This window comes from Chelonia mydas, chromosome 12 (genome assembly GCF_015237465.2).
Source record: "Chelonia mydas isolate rCheMyd1 chromosome 12, rCheMyd1.pri.v2, whole genome shotgun sequence".
Lineage (NCBI taxonomy): Eukaryota > Metazoa > Chordata > Testudines > Cheloniidae > Chelonia > Chelonia mydas.
This window is the reverse complement of record NC_051252.2, coordinates 36373809-36394710: the sequence shown is the minus strand read 5'-3', so window position 1 is coordinate 36394710 and position 20902 is coordinate 36373809. Positions and strand designations below refer to the sequence as shown.

General features: G+C 47.0%; 1 protein-coding gene across 8 annotated transcripts in view; it reads left to right on the top strand.

Annotated features, from left to right (window-relative positions):
• KIAA0513 (KIAA0513 ortholog) overlaps positions 1 to 18985 on the top strand; it is a 93086-nt gene extending 74101 nt beyond the window's left edge. For 5 of the 8 annotated variants that reach the window (XM_037877474.2, XM_043526143.1, XM_037877476.2 and 2 more), the window contains 4 exons: positions 7135 to 7164; positions 11366 to 11446; positions 12426 to 12520; positions 13267 to 18985. In XM_037877474.2, coding sequence (XP_037733402.1) covers positions 7135 to 7164; positions 11366 to 11446; positions 12426 to 12520; positions 13267 to 13316 — 256 coding nt within the window. In that variant the 3' untranslated portion in view covers positions 13317 to 18985. Of the gene's footprint in view, positions 1 to 4881; positions 6224 to 7134; positions 7165 to 11365; positions 11447 to 12425; positions 12521 to 13266 lie in introns of those variants that run through there. The other 3 variants (XM_037877478.2, XM_043526145.1, XM_043526146.1) reach the window with 2 other exon arrangements.
• The last annotated feature ends 1917 nt before the right edge of the window (positions 18986 to 20902 follow it).

Below are 20902 nucleotides of genomic sequence, written 5' to 3'. Positions count from 1 at the left end.
GCTCTGCCTTACGTGTTTGATTACAAGACTGCTGTGGAAGTAGAACCCTGAGCTTGAGTCTAGGCAGCTAAGCCAAGGAAATAATACATTTTCCAGTGTTCTTTTTGAATATAGATACATGTGTAATTTAAGTCTAAACATTTATCCTGTTGAGGATTTGGGATCTCAGAAGTTTTCTTGTTTTTAATTGCTTGTAAAGGGACACAGTTGCAGAGCTTGGGTCCAAAATCTAGTAAGGTTTTTTTGTCTGTTTTATTTACTTTTTTAAATGCAAGTCTTACAAGAGCTCTGTTAATAGAGACCTTTCAGGGAAATGATAAAATTATATGGGAGGTTTCGTTGCTAGGATTGCAAAATCCTCTGTAGTGTTGGGAAAGGGCAGTGGCGGCATGGTACAGGCAGAGGAGAAGTAGAAATGAAATCGACTCAGAAGAGAAGTGAAATTCGCCTTTCAAGTTACTCAATTAAATGTTGAAATCAGCTTCATAAATGGTGAGGAATCAATTTGTTTTTTAAAATTCTCTCTGACTTAGTCTTCTGAAATGTTGCTTATAACAGAAGGTGGGGTCACTTACTTTAAAAGAAATTTTTTTTAACCTGACAATGTCCCTTTAAGAAAGATAGCATGGTGATGTGCATAAGGCACTGGATTGGGAGTCCGGAGACCTGGCTTCTGTTCCTGCTCTTCCACTGACTCAGTGTGTGACCTTGGGTGAAGCAGGTCTTTGCCACAATTTCCATACCTGTGAAACGGGGACAATGCTTCCTTACCTTTGTAGAGTGCTTTGAGATCTGTGGTTGAAGAATGCCAAGTGTTGCAATCTAGGACTCAGCTACTTACCAGATATGAAGTGCCCTGATGGACTGGAAAAGACTTGCATGTTTTCAGTACTTTTTAAACACAGACCCATGAAAGATCCTACTGAACATTAATACAACTTGCATTTATGAAGCATGAAATTAGCAGCAGCGAATGTCTCGCAAGGTCATGTACCTTTGGCAGCTGCTGTGTGATGAGAATGCCTTTCTGAGCTAACCGGATGGCTGATTTTCCTTGTCGGCAAAAACAAAACATATTTGTAATTCATACGTTTTCTGAGCTGTGGCCAGGGGTATTGCAAATATTGCTGAGGTTTTGAAAAGCTGCATCGTCTCATGTGGCACCTCTGGGAAGGTAGGAACGGCCAGCAGCGTAATGTGAGCCTTTGCACGGCTTGTTGAATGAAAATATAAATCCTAGCAGGGAGAGCAGATTTAAAATGAGCAGCGTCCTGCAACTCACTTTGGGACACTGTAACAATATCAGATTCAGTGGCTTACCTTTTAGCTTTAATTAAAGGACAGTCCGAAATCAACAGAAAGCATTGCTGTGGTTTTGTTATAGCAGCTCCAAGGAAGGCCAAGGGGAAGCCCTCTAGACTGAGAGTAACATTCTGCGTCAGTTTGAGCCCTTCTGTATCAATATCCCTTCGTTCAAACCTGGTACCCAGTGGGTGATTGGCCATGGTAGAGTCAAGTTTCTACAAAAGGGGCTTTGAGTATCCCAGCTAGACCCAAGGGTGTTATTCACAAAGGCATTTCTGGATCTTCGTCCATGGCTGCTTGTGCAGCAAGCTGACCTGTAAGGCTAAACCTTACTGTGTTTGACAAACTATGGTCGCCCTGGCTTGAGGGGCGGTAGCTCGGGAATCTAAGCCTCAGGCTGGCAATTCCAAGATTCCCCCTGGAACTGCAGTTTCAACTCTTGTTCATTCTTTCATGGCACATGTACAGTGAGGGCTATGCTGATTGGGAATGAGACCTTAACCCCCTGTGTCCACGCCCCACAGGCAGGACGCTAATTCATGGGAGAGGAATGGTTTGTCCTACTGTCTTAGCCCGAATGGCCCCTACTGGTACATCTCCCCATGCTGTTATGCAGCGTGTTGTGCCCACCCCAGAGCTGCATGCATTTCTCTGGCGCACGCGTCTAGTTTGCAAAGCGTTTCCCCTTCCTGAGGGATGAAGGGCTCAGGCTACTGTAGAAGTCAAATGTTAAGAAATGGACACAGTATTTTAGTGACTGACCTTTGTCAGAAGGCAACTGGAAGGTGGGCCATAAACTCTGCTCCCAGTCAGTCAGTGCCTGGGTACTGTGGGGTGTTTGCATGTGTGCTGTCACTGGTACCTTAAGACAGACAGACACACACACACACCCTATTTCCCTTCCCTTCTGTTGTGGGGAAGGATATAAGTTGCACTCTTGGTATGTATGGCACCAAGGCTTTTTGTGGCGTCATTAAGCCTCAAACTGGGCTAATTCCCACTACAGCTTTGTAGCGTTCTGTTAACACTACCATCTCGCTCCCCCCTGCACACAACTCTGATGAAGGGTCTCCAGGGTTTCAGCAGCTATGCAGGGATGTGTGCTTTCCAGCATGGGCTAGGGCGTCATTCAGAGACTCCTACGGGGTATAAGAAAGCAGGGTACATTGCCAACTCGGGGTAAGGCAGGAATGACTTAGCCTAATTTGTGGTATTGGTTAGAGACTGTCCAAGACATAAGTGATAGCGTGAAGGCCCTTTTTGTAGTACTCAAGCCAAAATTGAGCCCTAACGTTTGTAGGTGCGGTACTTGATGGGAATGCATTACACCTGCTTACACCAGAGGTGCATTTGACACTCATTCCTGTTTGTAGACAGGAATCCAGAGGTAATGGGTTGAATCTTGAGACTAAATCTCCTTGGAAACTCTTCTCTGCTGTGCTTAGTCATCTTACTTTGTCCCCATAGTTTTTTTTAAAAGCGGTTGCTTCTCAGCAGTCCTTGTTAATTTTCCCCCAGTGGAAAGGTCATCCCCCTATTGGAATTAACTTAGTAACCACTTGGGGGACCCAGCTCTTCATTCTTACTGCTCTGTAAATGCTATGCTAAACTCTGCTACCGAAACTTTGCTGTAAGGAACCTTCTAGTGTTACACACACCTCCTGGGGACTGAGATTCGCCGGGTGAACATAAGCAGCTTTGGTATGCTGTAAACATACCCTATGGTTATAGCTCTGGGCAGTAGTTTTGTCACTGAAAACTTCAAGATAAGTCCTAGGCTGATCAAAGAAAATTCCCAAATCAGACAGACAGCAGGATAAAGTTATTTCCTCTCCATTAGTGACTTAGGAGGATGTTAAACATAATCTATGAGGCATAAACATATTTCAATTAGCAGGTCCAGATAACTTCACCCAAGAGTCCTAAAAGAGTTGGCTGAGGAGATTTTCTGGGCTGTTGATGTTAGATATTTAATAAACATTGTAATATCAGGGAAATTCCAAAAGATTGAGAGAATACTAATGTTGTGGCAGTATTCAAAAAGGGCAAGCACGAAGACCCAGGTCAGGCCAATTAACCTGGTATCCGTCCTGGACAAAATAATGTAAAAGTTGATATGGAATTGAATTAAAGGATAGGAATATAATTAATGCGAGTCAGCAGGCTTTCATGGGAAATAGATCTTGTCAAACAAACCTGATTTAATTCTTTGAGATTACAAATTTGGTTGATAAAGATTACTGCGTAGATAATAATACATTTAGGCTTTTGTAAGGCCTTTGATGTGGTACTGCATGATATTCTGATTAATAAATTAGCACTATAGAATATCAATGAAGCGCACATTAAATAGATTAAGAACTGACTGACAGATCTCATAAACCAGCTGTCAGCGATGAATCATTGAGAAGGTGTGTTTCTAGTGGGATTCCTCAGGCAGCGGTACTAGGCTTGACACTATTCAACATTTTTATCAATGATCTAGCAGTAAATATCCAATTGCTTTTGATAAAATTTTCAGATGACAGAAAGATTGGCAAATACAGATGAGGAGAGGGAAGTTATACAGAGAGATGTGGATCGGTCGGTAAACTGGACCCATTCAAGCAAAGTGTGTTTTAATACAGCCAAATGCAAAGTCTAGGAACAAGGAACGAGGGCCAGACCTGCGGAATGGGCAAGTGTATCCCGGAAAGCAGTGACTCAGAAAAGGGTTTCTGGGTCAGAGTGGACAAGCACTGAACAGGAGTTCCCAGTGCAAGGCTCTGGCCAAAAGGGCTGGTGCTATCCATGAATGTATAAACAGGGGAGTAGCTCTGGGGATGTGATTTTATCTCTGTATCTGGCACTGATGAGACCGATACTGGAACACTGCACACAATTGTGATCACATTTTAAAAAAGATGTTGAAAAAATTGGAGAGGGTGCAGAGAACCATTTCAAAAAGGAATCAACGGCTGAAGAAAATGCCTTGCCATAAGAGACTTCGAGGTCAGTCTGTCTAGCTGATCACAAAGAAGATTGAAAGATGACTTGATGACAGTGTATAAATGCCTTCCTGGGTGCCAAAGGGCTCGTTAATCCAGTAGAGAAAGGCCTAAGGAAGCTGCAGCCAGACCAATGCAAAATGGGAATTAGGCACAAATTTTTAAAAGTGAGGGTGATTTACTATGGGAACAAACTACCAAGGGAAGTGATGGTTTCTGCATCTCTCGGTGTCTTCCAGTGAACAGTGGATACCTTTCCGGAGGGTAAGCTTTAGCCAAATGCCAGTTGTTTGGTAGAACACAAGCTTAACTGGGTGAAATTGAATAGCCTGCGATATGAGCAGATCAGGCTAGATGATCCTGTCCTGTCCTGTCTGGCCTTAAAATCTATGAATCCATGAATATAGTTAAAATATAAAAGCTGACAAGCCGGATTTTCTTCTTTTCAAAAAGAAAAGAATTCATTTGAGATCCAAACCCCCCAACAGGTGAACTCTGCAGACGTGCAGCAGTCTGAGCATTGCACGTGAGTTTCTGGTCTTGGAAAAGAATATTGTATGTTCCTAATTGGATCCCATTCTCTATCCAGGCACTTCTGTAGTTGACTGTAAACATGCTGCAGATGTGCAGTTGGCTGATGAACGCCAGGCAAAGACAAGTGGTTGCCAGGATCACATTGCACATGGCCACAGTTCCCAAAATTTAGCATGCAAACTGCTGAGACGCCTTGGTCCTGGCAGGGGTCGGAGACAGCCAGATCTGCCAATCGCAGCCCTTCAGACAGGGACGGCACGGTCTCTGCAACTAAAATAAAACCACTGCAAGTCCTTTTAAGTTAGAAATCAGGGAGCGAAGCAAGAGGCTTGGTTCCGGCTCTGCCTGCTCCATGTGGATGCAAGGTAAGGTGGCATGCGGACATGGCATTCACTGCTTCACAGAGAGGAATGAGATGAAAATAGGGTGAGTTACCTCTGAATGGCACAAGAAGAGATTCACCAGCAGCTTCTTAGCATAGCAACCAGTGATTGATACATTCAGAATACCGGTTCTAGGAACCTGCAGTGTCTTCCAGCCGTGATCATTAATGCAGGAGCATGTACCTATTTCAGGGTTTCTCCTACGGGATTGAATGCCTCCGGCATCTCACGTGTGCAATGGATTGTAAAGGGAATTGTGACACAGTGAGGCTGCAGCTTCCTTTCATATAATTGTGATGGAGGATTGAATCTGAGCAATCAAAGCAGGCCCTGGCCTTCTGTCCTTTTCCCCGGAGCTATAGAGGGGCTTCATGCAAAAGTCACATGCAGATGTAAAACCCCTTCAGGATTTACAGCCCTTCTGGCCTGGCCCGTGGTGTGGGTGTCTGTTTCTAAAGATCTCTGTGCTTTAAAGATCACAGCAGCATTTCTGTAGGCACTACGAGATTCATCTTATTACACCTTGGGCTCTTCATTCTCAAAGCATTTTACAAACATTAATCTTTGCAGATCCCTGGGAGGCAGACAAGCATTCTCATCCCCGTGGTACAGGTTGGGAGACTGAGGCGGAGGGAAGTGATTGTGTCAGGGACGGGATTAGAACCTGCAAGCTCCTGGCTCCCAGTCCAGTACTCAGACCAAGAGTCTGTCACCACATTATATAGTTCCTTGTATGGTCTCCAGTGCATAACATGAAAAGGGCTTAAACTAGCCCATTGCATTCCTCGGTAGCGACAGTGTCGGTGCCTCAGTTAAGGTTTGGCTCGGCAAAGAAAAGGCGCGATCTTGATGTCGTTCATTTTCTCAGGCATTGGTTCAGACTGGGTTCTGGTCTCCTGGTTACTCCCTAGGGTCTGGCCTACTCTGAAGTCCTGACTGAGGGTGTGTCTATACATGCAGCTGGGGTTGCAATTCTCAGCTTGAGGAGATAAACTCACACTAGCTCTCGCCAAGCTACCGTGCTAAAAATAGAAGGTAGCCATGGCAGCATGAGCAATGGGATGGGTTAGCCACTGCAAGTACGTGCCCATCAGAGACCCTAGGTACGTACTCGAGCTGGCTAGCTCATCCCGCAGCTCGTGCCGCTGCAACTCCACACATCCGGATAGCATGAGTATGTCTCCTCAAGCTGGGAATCACGCTTCCGCCTCCAAGTGTAGACGTACCCTGCAGCAGACTCTCATTGAAGCTGATGGGAGTTTGTCTGAGTTAAGGACCTTGGCGTTTGGCCCTTGGGGATTTAAGGTGAGGAGAAAAACATCTTCTGTCCAGAGACTGGTCCCTTTCGGTGTTCGACTCCAAAGTCTTGCATTATAAATGGGAGCTTCCCTTTGAACTGTTCACCTGCTCCGGAGATGCAGTCTTGGAGGTGAGAGATCATTGAGTGTGCACAGCAGTCACTGATCCCCTCTGACCAGGCTAGAACGACAGACTGGGTCCCTGCAGTGAGACACTTTCCCCTGACCTTCCTTTTCTTAAAGGCCTCCAGGGGATAGTCTGCTTTTGTGAACGCCTTTTCTCACCAGGCTGGGTTTGTATCTCTCAGTTCGCAGCCCTCTGGGGGAGGAAAACCCCTAAAGCAACAACTGCCTAAAGTCCTTCCCCAGGGCTGCTGGGGGCATGTAGCAGGAATGTTTGGTTTCATACTTGGTAATTGCTTTGGAAGAACAGGAGCAGAGTTGAGATAACCGGGAAGGCGATTTTCCTGCAAGGGGGAAAGAAAAATAACAAAAATCCTTTTTTCTTCTCTCTGCCTATAATGACTTTTCTTTCTTTCATCTGTTCTTCTCTTTTTCTCCATCCATATATCTTGCATGATCTTTAACATGTAACCTTTGTTGACCCTGTTTCTGCTGCCACTCCAGAGGGAACACTGGAGAGGAAGAGGAAAAGAGGTGTGTCTGTCCGCATTACTTTGTTGCATTTTTACAGTAGCATTGACTCGCTTCAGGTCCAAACTTTGCCACCATGGTAAAATGTCACGGGTGCAGGTTGGGCTCAGAAATGCCACCTGCTCCAATGAGAAATGGGCACAAATTCAGATCTGGCTCTACCTGCAGGAAATGGGGACCGGGCTAGCAGTGAGACTAAAAGAAAACTGTCTGGAAACAATTATATGCAGAATCCTCAGATGTGGTCGATTTTAAAACAAAATTTAATCACAGGCCGCTGCATTGAGGTGTCTCGGCAATGAACTAGGTCCGTGATGGATATAGCAGTTGATGGTTTGTACTTCTGTTCTCTTGTGCCATTTCATACACTGGCAACTGTGTGATGCTCCAGTTTCATGGGCAGTTTTTGGACACAAACTGAGTCTCCTAGCATAGACGGGGAATGTCATTCTATCCTCTCTTCCTTATTTTATTTTTTCCTTTGCTACTGACTCTGTGAAATGGTGTGGTCTGGTGAGCGTTGCTTTTTTCGCGTTCAGTTCCTGACGCCTGTGCGGTTCTGAATCAAGGTATATTCGATCCCCTGCCTTAGTGCGTTTCCAACACTGCTGTTGCTTTGAGGTTGTGAAGATGTTTTGCTGGTTTGAAATCTTGCCTTTTTATTTATTTTATTTTTTCTTTAAATCGTGACTTATGGGGGTTTTTTTGTGTTTTTTTTTTTGTTTTAAAGTGCCCATGAGGGGAAGCTAGCAAGTTGCATTGAGAGTTATGTTGTTGAGCTTTACAAGTTCAAGAAACGATCTACTGGGGATCAGAGTCAAGAACAGACTGGAATTTGGGGCTGGGGAGAGATTTTTTGATTTAAAAAGAAATTTTAGATCTTGATGTCTGATCCTGGAACGAATCATTTTAAGTGACAACAGAAAAAGCCTACCTGAAAAAAGGACTGTTTGGAGTTCACAGATAAGTTCTTGAAAGCGCAGCTAGTGTCTGTTAGGGGAAGGAAATTGACTCGATTTGTGTAAGCAGAGCACTGCTCAGATTAGTTGCCTGTTGTGAAATTTACCCATGCACAGGCCGAGATTAAATGGGACTTTACTGATGCAAAGGGCCTTGTACATTTTATCTGCATGCAGAGTGGGGTGAACTTCAACCCTCGTACATCACAAATCATACTGCTGACCAGAATTGGACGTGCACCTGCTGAGACCTGGAGTTCTCGGTAGTCCAACATCCTGAGCTTGCTGGTGCATTTCCCTGCTGAGGAGCTATAATATTCGAAGCTCATTTTGCAGAAATATCCTTTCCCTAGTACATTTTAAATAATATAGTCAAATCTCTAATCCACATGCCCTTCTAATAGGGATTAAGTGAAGAAACAAATGGATCTTTACAGTGGCCTTTTGTGCCAGTATAAAGATCCATGTACTTAAGTAGAGACATATTTTTTCCTTTGCAAACATGTTATTCCTAACCCTAGACCTAGAAGTATCATGAATCTCCCTTGGTCACTTTGATCTTGTTTTCTCTCAGCAAGAATATACAAGGAGGGCAGAAAAACCTAAATACGCTTCCTCTGTAACTGGGACAATGAGATTTGTCAAGTTTTGCTTCCAGCGTTCAAAGCACCTTGCTGATTTTCTTCTCTCCCCACCCCCTGGCAGCCTTCAAATTGAGGTGGATATTTTGGTTGCTATCGTAAACCTGACCCTGACAGACTTTGTGCTTTTAAACATATACCTAAACATTCTAGTATGGCACAGAATTTGGCCATGCAAACTCCACTGAAGCAGCTAAATCCCTTGCAGTTTATAGGCCCAATCTTGCAAAGCTGTCTCACAAGAAGTGAACATGTGAGGGCAGGGCTTGCTGGATTGGGCCCTACCTGGGAGCAGTCTGAGATAACTGTGGCTATTCACCAGTCCTAGCAGGAATCAACACTTGTTCTAGTTAGGGTGACCCAGTGGAATTTGCTGAAAAGGTACCCAAGTGCCACCATCTATTTCCAATTGAAGCAGCGCCTCCAACTCCAGGTAGGGTGCAGGAGAGTTAAATGTGCGGTGGACGTTTGTGTGCTGTTCCTTTTATTCTCCTTTTGTCTCTCCTCTGTTATTTCTTCTTCCTGTTCCTTTTTCCTTCCCTTTTCTTGATCCTCTTCTGAGCCTTGTATGTAACTTCCCACCGGACTTCTGTTCAGTAGAGGGCTGTCTGAAACCCTGACCTCCGGGCTTCCCCATATGCATGTATTACATGAGTGTAATGAACATACCTAGAATGACTCGTGTCCTGGCATGATCGTGGCTTTGTGGAAGAGCTACTTGTAAAACATCTGTATGGGGAGCCCCACAACCTCCTACTGTTGGTTAGTTTTGAATGCACACAGTAATCTTTCACGGCAGTGTGTGAGCGGGAGCATACAAAAACGGTGCTGGCTATGACCGAAATACAATAGGCTGGTTTGTATTTGATCAAACATGTCTAGATGGACTAGCACCTAGCTCCTGGGAATAATGTAACGTTCTCCAGTAATGAAATGCTCGGCAAGAACACAAATGCTGTGTGTATTCTAGGTAATTGCATCTGGCAATCCACTCAGTTTTTCTCTGCGCTTCTCACTAACGAGAGAAGGGAGTGGATGCAGACTTGTTGGGTAAAGAGCTCAAAATACAGTCCAAAAGGTGCTGATCCGCCAGTGCTGTTGGGTATCATCCCCCTGGCGCTTGCACTTCAAAGGATTATGCATCCGATGAAGTGAGCGGTAGCCCACGAAAGCTTATGCTCAAATAAATTGGTTAGTCTCTAAGGTGCCACAAGTCCTCCTGTTCTTTTTGCGGATACACACTAACACGGCAGCTACTCTGAAACCTGTCATTATTTCAAGGCTTTGTCAGTTCCCCCAAATGGGACCCCAATTCAGCACACGTAGATTGTTTTAAAGCTTTACTATTTTGAAGGTGAAGTTGCCAGAGACGAACTGAGACTGCATCATCTAGCTCAAAATATTCCTCGGCGAACGCGGGCTACATGGCTAGCGTTGCATACTGAGCCCTCGGTAATCCTCATGGGGAGGGCTCTTGCGTCTCATTTCAAACGCCCTCGAATCAAACTCCATTGATTCGTTAGCTCCCTTCTATCTGATGATTGCCGGTCCACAAAGCCTGTCGGACCTCGCCCGCAGTGGCCCGGTGTGACATGCGTGCAGCCTGATCTGGAGTGCAGAGCGCAGCATCGTAAGCGAGGTAGTTGCCCAACTGAGTCGTGTGACTGCCCATGGAAAAAGAGGCATAACCGATGCCTTTTTCCTTGTTTATTTTTTTGTTATCCAGGAGTCCAGATCTCTCTGCATCTTGTTTTTTGGGGGGGGAGTGGGGGGAACCTTGACTGAGTCCTGCTCTAAGCCCCTGTCTGTACCACAGCAGCACAGCCATGGCACTGGAGTGTAGACGCTTCCTGCGTCCACAGAAGGGGTTTTTTCCAGCAGTGTAGTTAATCGACCTTCGCAAGAGGTGGTAGCGACATCAACAGCGGGGGCGAAGGCAAACTAGCTCTGACACACAGGGCGTGACATTTTTCACAGCCCCGAGCCATGTAGCTGAGTGGATCTAATTTTTAGACACCGACCCGGCCTAAACACAGATGTTACACCAAATTAACTGAATCCATGAAACCCCCCGCCCCCTTTAAACTAGCGCAGGCTTGAATGTAGACTAGGCCTGAGATGTGGGTGAATACTTTACCTTCGGGGCTCCTGCTTTCAGGGACTGCAGCTCCCAGACGGTAAACCCCCAGCACCCACCCCCTTCCCAGTAACAGTGGCATTAAAGGCAGATTTCAGAGCTGCGTGCTGATGTGTCCCTGCTCTCAAGCTCACCCTTTTGCCATCGGTGTAGGGACTCGTTTTCGTGTACAATAAAGCAAGGTCGTGCAGATTTCCCTCGCAACTGCAGTAAATACCTACAGTGTCTGCCAACTCCAGCTTAGGGGAGGGTTCAGCCGTTTGCCCAGAAGAGAGAGAGCACGGCAAGGAGGTAGGTGTTCTGCACATGTAATCTCCTCCAGGCTGCTGTGATCTATTCTTCATCTTCATCGGCTCCACAGTTCCTACAAGGGTCTCAGCAGCCCGCAGGGTTTGGATGGATGTGAGGGTGGGGAGGGAAGGCTGCACGGTGACTTCCCGCTATAAGATCTCTTCCTGTGGTTGCAGGGAGAAGTGGTGTCACATGACCCAGGAGGAGCGTGACGACAGCCTACGGTTTAACGAGAACATCACTTTTGGGCAGCTTGGGTAAGGCACGCGCTAATTGACTGATAACGCCTGCATCTGGGTGGCTAGAAGGAGCCTGTCTGTTGTCGTCATGGGAAAAATCTCAATAAAAATGGATGGGAACAGAGCTGCGAAGCTTGGATCGGGGCCCGAGCATTCAGGTTCAGGGCTTTGGGTCGGGTCTCTTTCTGATAACAAAGACCGGAAATTCAGTCTACCCGAGGGGATGAACAGACTGATGCCGAAGTGAAGGGGTTGCTGGGCCATTGGTGTTTCCTTCCTTGATTAAACAGCTTTGGTGGTGGAGCCGAATGCTGTCACTCCTGTATTGAGACTGTCCATTCATGGAAAACACTGTAGTGGTTTTTTTAAAATCTATATAAAGATACTCAGAACCAGGATTCTAGTGTCCAGGGTTTTCCAGCCCCTCTTCCTCATGTCTACTCCTTCCTAAGAGCAAACACGAGGATTCTCCAGCCTTGATAGGAAGAAATCCACTAAGTTCCTCTCGCCCGTGGCTTGGGCTGGGATTGGAAGAACCCTCCCCTTTGCCCTTGTCGCTCTTGTCAGGTGGGGGCTGAAATGGGGGGTTACCTTGATGGCTGCAGCGGGTGGGGGAAAGGGGGAGAGTTCAACAGACACCCCCAGATTGGTGGAGAAGGCGAGAGGCTCTTTGCAGCCATCAGGGGGTGTACGCTGGACTCTAGAGCAGGGGGCTTCACCTATTCCAGACCAGGACCCTTGCCCCGTGTAACAATACGGGAAGGGCAGGGTATGCCCAAACCCCCTCCCCCTGCGACTCCTGTTCCAACCCCTGGACTGTACGGGTGTCCGATCACAACACCACTGCCTTTCGGGGAGTCCCAGAGCTGAGTTCTGCGGTTGGGGCCGGCCCTGCTGGCTAATGTGGGGAATGGTGCAGTCCTGCTGGGGTTTCCCGTGAGAGAAGGATTGGGGACTCTTTGCAGTGCCCGTGCCATGTGTCTCGCCTTTTCCCCAGCACCTTCACTCACAACATGTTGGCGTTTGGCCTGAGCAAGAAGCTCTGCAACGACTTCCTGAAGAAGCAGGCTGTGATCGGCAACCTGGATGAAGGTAGGGCAGGCACGGGGGCTGTGCGCGGGAGCCCAGCACCACCTCCTGGAGGGAAGGGAACGTGACTGGTGGGGAGGAGGTGGGGAAGTAATTGAATTCCAAGATGGCTTCCATTCCCAGCACTGGCTCCTCCTAATCTATGGCAAACTCCAAATATTTCACCGTATTTTCACTGATGCTTTCTGAAATGCTTGGCATGTTTCTTAATGTACCGGATGGGTCCGATTCGGAGTGCAGCTCCATTGGAGTCAATGGGGCCAGACCCCCAGATGGGGTCAATTGCTATAGCGCCAGTGAAGTTAATGGCCCCAGATTCCCTACTGGTGTGAACTGCTGCAGCTTCGTTGGAGTAAATAGGGCCAGATCCACAGCTGGTGCAAATGGGCACGTTGCCATTGATTTCAATGGGGTTGGAGCCCCAGCTGGGGTCTATTAATGTAGCTCGGGGCGATTACAGTGGAGAGATGCCACTTCACACCAGCTCCCAATCTAGCTGTGTGGATCATTGGTTTGTTTACAGTTCAAGACTCACGTGGGGGAACTCCCCATCCGGTAGTTTCTGAACCAAATAAAAAACAAAAATGTTGCTACCTTGCCAGTTGTGTCACTGCCTTGATTTATTTAAAGAGCCCCCAGAGCCCCAAATAAGCATCTGCCCCACATGTGCGACCCGCTCTCCCTCTCCTTTCATCTTATCGGAACGATAAACCGTGGCGTCACAAGCGCATTTTCTCTTTGCATTGCAGAGCAAAACAAGCTGCTTAGTGATCACATTGAGCAAATGGCTGCCGAATAGCCATCTGGCCTGTGTCCGGCGTTTGGAGCGAGGCGGAGAGGCGCGGCAGTGGGTGTGGGTGCGGAGTGGGAGGACTTCTCCGAGACCACCCGCAACTGAAGATGGGCTACGTAGAACCACCGCAATAAACCTGCATGATTGTCAGCAAACCTTAGCGCTGCACCGTGCAGCCCGTAGAAATAGGAGCTCAACAAAAGCAGCCCTTTTCAGATGCTCCGTCATCCCAGAGCCCCGTCACATTGTCCGAGTTGAATATTCCAAGAGGTGTTTTTGTCTGTAAAATGGAGTAACTGCTCAAGATCCCTGTGTGTTTATGTGGGCTCGGGGGAAGGGCAGGATTGCTGTATCCCAGGCTCCAAGGAGGTGCCTTGCACTGGCCATGCTGCTGAAAACTGTTTCCTGATGTGACTGCTGCAGTAGCCAACAGCGGATGAGGTCAAAAGATACTGTAGGCAGGGTGGGGGGTTGGGTGTAAAGGGAGGGAATAAAATGGTAGCACTATGGGCTTGTTACTTTAGAAGGTTGGTACCCAGTGGCTAATCCAGGTGAAAACAGGACTTCAAGGCCCCCAGCTCCGAGATCAAGAGCTGTGTCCTCCTTGTGGTGCGTCGTGCATTGAAAGTTTATCCACGACAGCTGCACCATGCCTTTTGCTCTGGCAGATTAGCAGCTGCTGCAATAGGAACCAGCCTTGAGATCAGAGCGATCTGTCCCATCTTCTGGTTTGACCTGCCGTTCTGCAGTGAGATGGGCTGAGGCCCTTGCAGTTTGTACAGCCCTTCCAAAAGGAAACGTTGATTGCCTCCGTTATTGGGGCTAGAGAGGGAGAGAATTCTTTAGTGACAAAATCTGGGCAGATGGGACCACTCTGGTAAAGGGTAGGAGACTGATCTCGGAGCCGCTGCAGCGTCTTTGATGTCGGTAGTCTGATTTTGTGTCAAAGTGCATTTCATTATCTATCTGAAAACGTCCCTCTTGGTCTGGGAGATAAGCAGGCATACAGAAATTCATGCAGATCTCTCTGCTGCAGTCAGAGAAACGCAGTATCTGGCTAGCTAGCCCCCTCCTTTAATACGAAGATTCTTCCAAGGTGACCCTTTGAGAACTTTACTGTATTTGCTTCAAAGGAACGCGGGTGACGTTTGTACATCTCAGTGTGAGGGCAAATAAAGGAACTTCCTTAGTACGCTGGATAGACTGGTGGCAGCCTTGTTCGGGGGAAGCTGTAGTGGTCCGTCAGCTGGAGAGAGGAGGAGAGGGGTTGCTTTGCTTGGGTTCTGTCGGTAGAGAAGGTAAAGCTGCAGCAGGACGACCTTCTCCCTTCTGCCTTTCCTCTTGCAGATTTTAAATTCTGAAAATCCTCCAGGTGGCGCCTTCCCACTGGGAGCTGCTCAGCAATGGCAGCTACCCTCTTCCCCAGAGCTTCACCCCATGTCGGTTTGCTTGGTGGAGCTGGGGAGTGTAGTTCAAGGCTGGGACATGGAAATATATGGGATGTGAGAGTCTGGCCCCCAGGTGGGGGAGGAACTCTGGGTCAGGAGGCAACCCAAAAATGATTGGAGCATGGTGTGTCCTTGTGACTTTCCCTAATACAAAAGAAATCCGGGTTAATTTTCCTGTTAACCACCGCTTCCAGCCACCGGTCTTCCAGACGTACCAGACCAGACTGCTGCATGTCTGTCTGTACTTTTAAATAACACGTCCCGTTCAGGTGCAACCTGCACGCCTCCGGGGTGCGAGTGAGTCACTCGGCCTCTGGGCTTTCTCAGTGCCATGATACAGATCGTGCTGTTCTTGTTCCAAGTGGAAACGAAATATTAATCTTATTATTTTCCCACAAATCTAATCATCCTCAGTGCTCCTTCCTGACCCCTCCCGTACCAATCAGCTTCATGAGCCATCCTGAAATGGCCTTGTGTAAATACTCATTTTGTTCCTGGCCTTGAGTGACTCCAGCCTCCCTGGATATATTGTAATCAGTAGAGCAGAGTACAGACTTTCATTTCTTTCTGGGTCCCTTGTTACCAGTGTGGCATGCAGTGTGTGTCAGTGAATCTTGGGTGTCAAGTGTTGAGAGAGGGATGGAGTGACTAGAATTATCTAGGTATAATACCAGTGACTTTAAAAGAGGTCACAGACTTTACTATATAAACTTTTTTTTTTTTTTTTTTTTTTTTGGTAGGGGCAGATGGCTAGATAAAAATGGGAAACTTGTAGCAAAACTCAGGGACTTTAGAGATCAATGCTGGAATTTTGTCTAGAAAAGCCTTATGCAAGGGAAATGGGTTTGCTTCTCCCTTGGGAAAATAAGGCATGTCGGAAGCCCGTGTTAAAGGCTGTGGAGCACGGCACAGAGACATGCCAAAGTCAGGCAAGCTGTGAGCCCCGTCACATGTTCTGTGGCTGTCAAATAAGAATTTACAGCCTAGCACACGCTAATTTCCAATAGAAATCGTGCAGTTGTCTACTCCAGAAAATGAAATGCTGCTTGTGTTGTGGTGTTCAGGTGACTCTTGCTGTGTGTGTTCAATGCTTCGTCTCTCTTCAAAAGTATTACCGTCGCTGACTTCTGTGTTTACATGAGCCTGCGTTTCAAGGGATGTTTGTCCAGGGCTGCTCTGTGCATCAGTTACGTACTGTAAGATTCATAGTGTTGCAGGTTTGTTTTATTGCAGCCGCTTGACTTGTTGGCCCTGCAGTGTTACTTCCTAAATCTATAGAATGGTATTTAACATCGCGAGTAACCTCTCTGCGAATATTCCCAGTCATGTTGAGATTTTTAAGTGTGCTGTGTGATTATTCCTAGCCCCCAAAGCAAGCCAGTAATCCTAGACTGATGCTCGGGAAATGAAAAAACGTCCTACATAGATGTTTGTAAAAGTGCTAAAGTCTCCTTGGAGTGTCGGAAGCAGCGGCATTTGGTGTTGGGTATGTGACCAAATATTGTGTTCGTGAGCTCTGGGATGGGCGATCCTGTTCCTGCCGATTGCAAATGCAGTCGAACTGCCTCTTCTGATCCATGCCAGTTTTGATGGGTCCATGTTGTCGTCAGTTACTTACTACTAAGACTTGTTGTTCGTCATGGTGTTAATAGAAGTCCATGCTTCGGTCCTGGGTTAAAAGGCAGAAACCACGACTAAGTGCAAATGAGAGAGATCCCAGAGCAGTCTAAGGAGAACGTGCTTTAGGGGTTTTTTTGCAATATTAAGTGGGAACAGCTGAGTAGCACAAGACAGTAAAACCCTCTGTGTTCCCCACGCCTCCCAGAGTCACCTCTCTTTGCCCATGCTATCTAGCTAATGCCCTTGACACCCACAGCCCAGTTGCCAAGTGCACTCGCCCACTCTCACAATCCCCTACCTCAGCCCTTTCAGGTCAGAGCTGCTTCGTGCCAAGTACACCTCCGGGGAATACAGGGCCCTGATCACTGCTCTCTTGCGGGGCTCCTGAGACTCCCCTCCCCTGTGGAATGCGGGAGAGCTGGGGCAGTCAGGCTCCCAGAAAGCTTGGCAGATGCTTCCCAATAACCCCTCTCTCTCGGAGACACCCAAGGAGGAGGTAGGAGGGGAGTCATGCCAGCCTTGTAGGGTCCTTGTCCCCACTTGGAAAAGAGGCAGACACCCCCAATCCAGCAGCCATCCATGACAGATGGCCAGCCTGACTCATGGGGCTGTATCTCCTCTCCTGTGGCTGTCCAGCGTATGGACGCAAAGGTCAGCTCCTTGCTTGCTGTTGGATTGGGAGTGGACACCTCTGCTCCAGGATCTCCAGAGTGCTCTGCTGGAAGAGAGGCTTGGTTCCTTGCTGAAGTTAAGTTAGGAGACCATTGTCTGCAGACCAGCTAGCCGGTTTGGAGAGAGATCTTGACTCCACTAGCCAGGGCCAGCGACGCACTCAAGCCATATGCGAAACTTTAAGCATGTGACTAGACCTGCTGACATCACGTGATTAAAGTTGCACGCATATGTACAAAAGCACTTGACTGGCTCAGAGCCCCCAGCCCCAATAACCTTTCCCATCCATTGTTTTAGTTTATGAACTTTAACCCCATTCTTCTTCAAAGCTGTGTCTTGGGGGGTAACCTCCTGCCCCTCAGCACCATGCAAGGTCATGGAGCAATGAGGATTTTAATGTCACGAGACTCATCTCCATAGCAAGGAGCTGCTGAGTCAAACCCTCCCCGTGATTACCGGCCTTGGGAACTGCAGCACCTGTTTAAAAAAACAAACAAACTGTGACAGCCTTAAGGCTTCAGAAATGAGCTTTTCTTTCCCCAGGTGCCCCAACGCTACCCTCCAGATCCAAGTAAAAATGAGTTGACTTTGGTGTGTGTCAGTGTCTCGGGCATAGGCTGAGTCTTGCGTTTCTGAGCTAGAGTAAATGCGGTGATGAGTGGGGGATGGGGCTGTGGTGAGATCCATTCTAAAATCCCCTCTGTGCCGCATGGAGAAAGGGCTTTGGCAAAGTCAGTTTCAGGTTTGTGCTGCCCAAGCCGTGCAGGTTGGTTTTAGATTTCACCCTGGAGATGCAGTAGAAGAGATGAAGGCCCACTAGTCTATCAGGGAAAGTAGCCCCCAGCCGAGATGACCAGCATCCCAAGACAGCACTCAGCCTGGGAGAGAGAGTTTGACAAATTGGCCTGTTTTTCCCTTTTGAGATCTCTTGAGACACACGAGGAATGATTGCAGACCTCCGAGGTGGAATGAGAAGGGTTCCAATCTGTGCAAATACACTGCGGTTGAACCCCTCGTTCTGAAGTGTGTAGCATGGCCAAGCATCTCAATTGTACACATTACTTCTGGTACCTAACCCCCGGGCGGACTCCTGTGGGATGTGTTTATCCGTAATTGTGCAGAAGTGGTACTGAACTTGGGGCAAAGCCAGGCCAAAGAGAACTGGAGCGCGCGCGCTGCTCCGTCCTGGTTCCCAAAGGGGATGAATTGGAAGGTTGCATCACCTAACTGAAATTTAGTGAGGGGGTTGCTTTCCCAAGGATTGCTGGTATGGGATGTATTAGCCTAGAATTGTATTGTTTGGGGAGAAATCACTGCTATAGGAATGTAGCTTGCACTTAGAATTTTATTCTGCTTATTGGTGGGTTGATGGACATAGGGGCAGCTCCAGCAGTTGGCTGGTAGTTGATGGTCGTCAAAGTGTAGCGTACAGTATGTCTGATCTCAATCTGTCTGTCTCTCTCATTTTTTCTTTCCTGAATTCTGCTGTTTTCTTCCAACACTAGAAAAGTTTAGCAGTGAAAACATGTTGTTTGCACGTGTATTTTTTCTAAAAAATATAAAATTAAAAAAAATTGTATGCAAATGCAAAGAAAATGTTTAAATGTATTGCCCCACGTTACAGAATGTTTGCTTCCATTGGGGTTCCAAATGCTGTATTTTACTCTTTATATAAATATAATTATATATATATATTTATTTGGTCTGAGTTTGACTTTGACACTGTATTTAACATTGTTACTGCCATATCATGGGCTGAGGGTGATTGTTAGACAATTGATGTGTTGTACTGGGATCATGTGACTTGATTTCCCAAGGGATCTTGGTTTAAGGATTTTTTTGAGACTATTTTAAGCCTGAAGACCGAGGGGGTTAAATTATGCATTCCTGTTTTGGACTGTGGTGAGGGATTAGAATAAATGGTCTTTAAACCCCCCTTCCCCACACTCCCAATCAACTTTTACATTGAGCACATCACTGTATATTAAGCGCGGTGAGCGTTTTGGGTTTTGTAGCAATGTCAGTGCATGCAGAAGCAATGTCCCCATTCTCCCCACCTTTTCCCCATCTGATTATTTGCAATATTTCCCCCCATCTCATTCCATTCAGTCGTCGTCCTCGCTCCTCCTTGTGCTCACCTGCTTTTTACAAACGATAATGTTGTTGCACCTTTTGAAAGCATGAGCATTTGCCCTGGAGCTGTCGAGGCAGCAAAGCCCGATTTATTTTTCCCCTGCACTGAGTCTTTTTGCGAATGGCCTGAAGATCCCACCATGGAGACGGCATTCTGTAGAAGCGCCAGGACATTTCACTTTGCTGTATTTTAAACAGCAATTATTCAATGTTAAGATATAAAAAGAATTTCCTTTGAATAATGGGCTTTAACTCTCATATTCCCCCTGCCGTTTAGCAAATCTAACCCAGGAAGCTTGTTTAAAACTCCTGTATCCATGTGGGGAATAATCTGCAAAACTAGCCTTGCAAACCTATTTCCATATCGTTTCCATACATCTGCCGCCTCTCCCTCTGCCTGTAAAAATGGTAATTGTCCTTGCCAGTAAAATCAGTTCCCAGATGATGCTTTGCATATACAATTGGCTCGAACAAAACTGAGCACAAGATTTCCTTTGTAAGTCATCTCAGTCCCCAGGCTTAAGTCCCCACCACAGTCCCCAGCTACCACCATGTGTGAACATGGGCCCCGACACCTGATGCAACTTGTCCTCTTCTCTGAATGGTGGGGCTATAAAATATTTCCTGAGGGAGTGGGCAGGAGGAAAATGGTTTCCAATGGGAACAGAAGTTCTGCACTTCTAGGTCACTGGTTCAAATCTAGCCTGACTGGTGGGTACTGGCCAAGTCTCCTCCCTTTTTGTCAGCTATTCAGTGACTAGTGTGAAACAAGTTGTTCTTGGACCATTTCCTGCTGGATGGGTGTCCGTAACCCCAACGTTGCACCCACAAGCCGCATGGCTGCCGGCAGTCTCTGCAGAGAGTTATGGGCTATTGAGACTAAACTAACCTCTCCCCTTAGAATTGGTTCCTCCAAGGTGTGTTGGGAGGACAGGCTAGGGAAAAGTCTGCAGCCCTGCTCCATGGATAGGTGACGTGTACAATAGAGTTGTCAAGCCAGCTCCTTTCACCAGTACTAGAATTGCATCTGCCCACTGCGAACCTGAGCAAAATTTAGCACGTTAGTGAAAGTGGTTTGAGCTGGTGTCATTAAACACCTCAGCCAGTAGGAGACTTACCCATGCGTCATCACAGATGTCAGCAATATGTTCGTCAAACTGGAGCTGAAAACTGTTCGGGGCTAGGGTCGATGGGACAAACCCCTTGCCCACACCACTGGTGTAGGATGTGAGACTTGGGAAAATGCTTCCTGCAAGGGGCTAGCACCTGGCTTGCCCTGACTCTTCCATTAAACAGATCTCAGCATGTATTCAAGGAGAACTATTGTTGCTAATTATTCTCAGCAATGAGTCAGCTTCCTAGTGTTGACAGGGCTGACTGGTAACGCGTCAGGCGAGGTAGTTTTAACCACACAATGTGGGGGATCACGTGTCTCATTTTCAACTCAGACCCCCAATACTCTCTGTTCTTCGTGATGCTGGTGAAAAAACTTCCTCATATGCTTAATTTTAGGCACTTGAGGACTACATCAGCGCAGACGGTGACCAAGGATGTCAATGGCACCACCCAACTATACATATAAAATGATGGGGTCTAAATTAGCTATTACCGCTCAGGAAAGAGATCTTGGAGTCATTGTGGATAGTTCTCTGAAAACATCCACTCAATGTGCAGCGGCAGTCAAAAAAGCAAACAATGTTGGGAATCATTAAGAAAGGG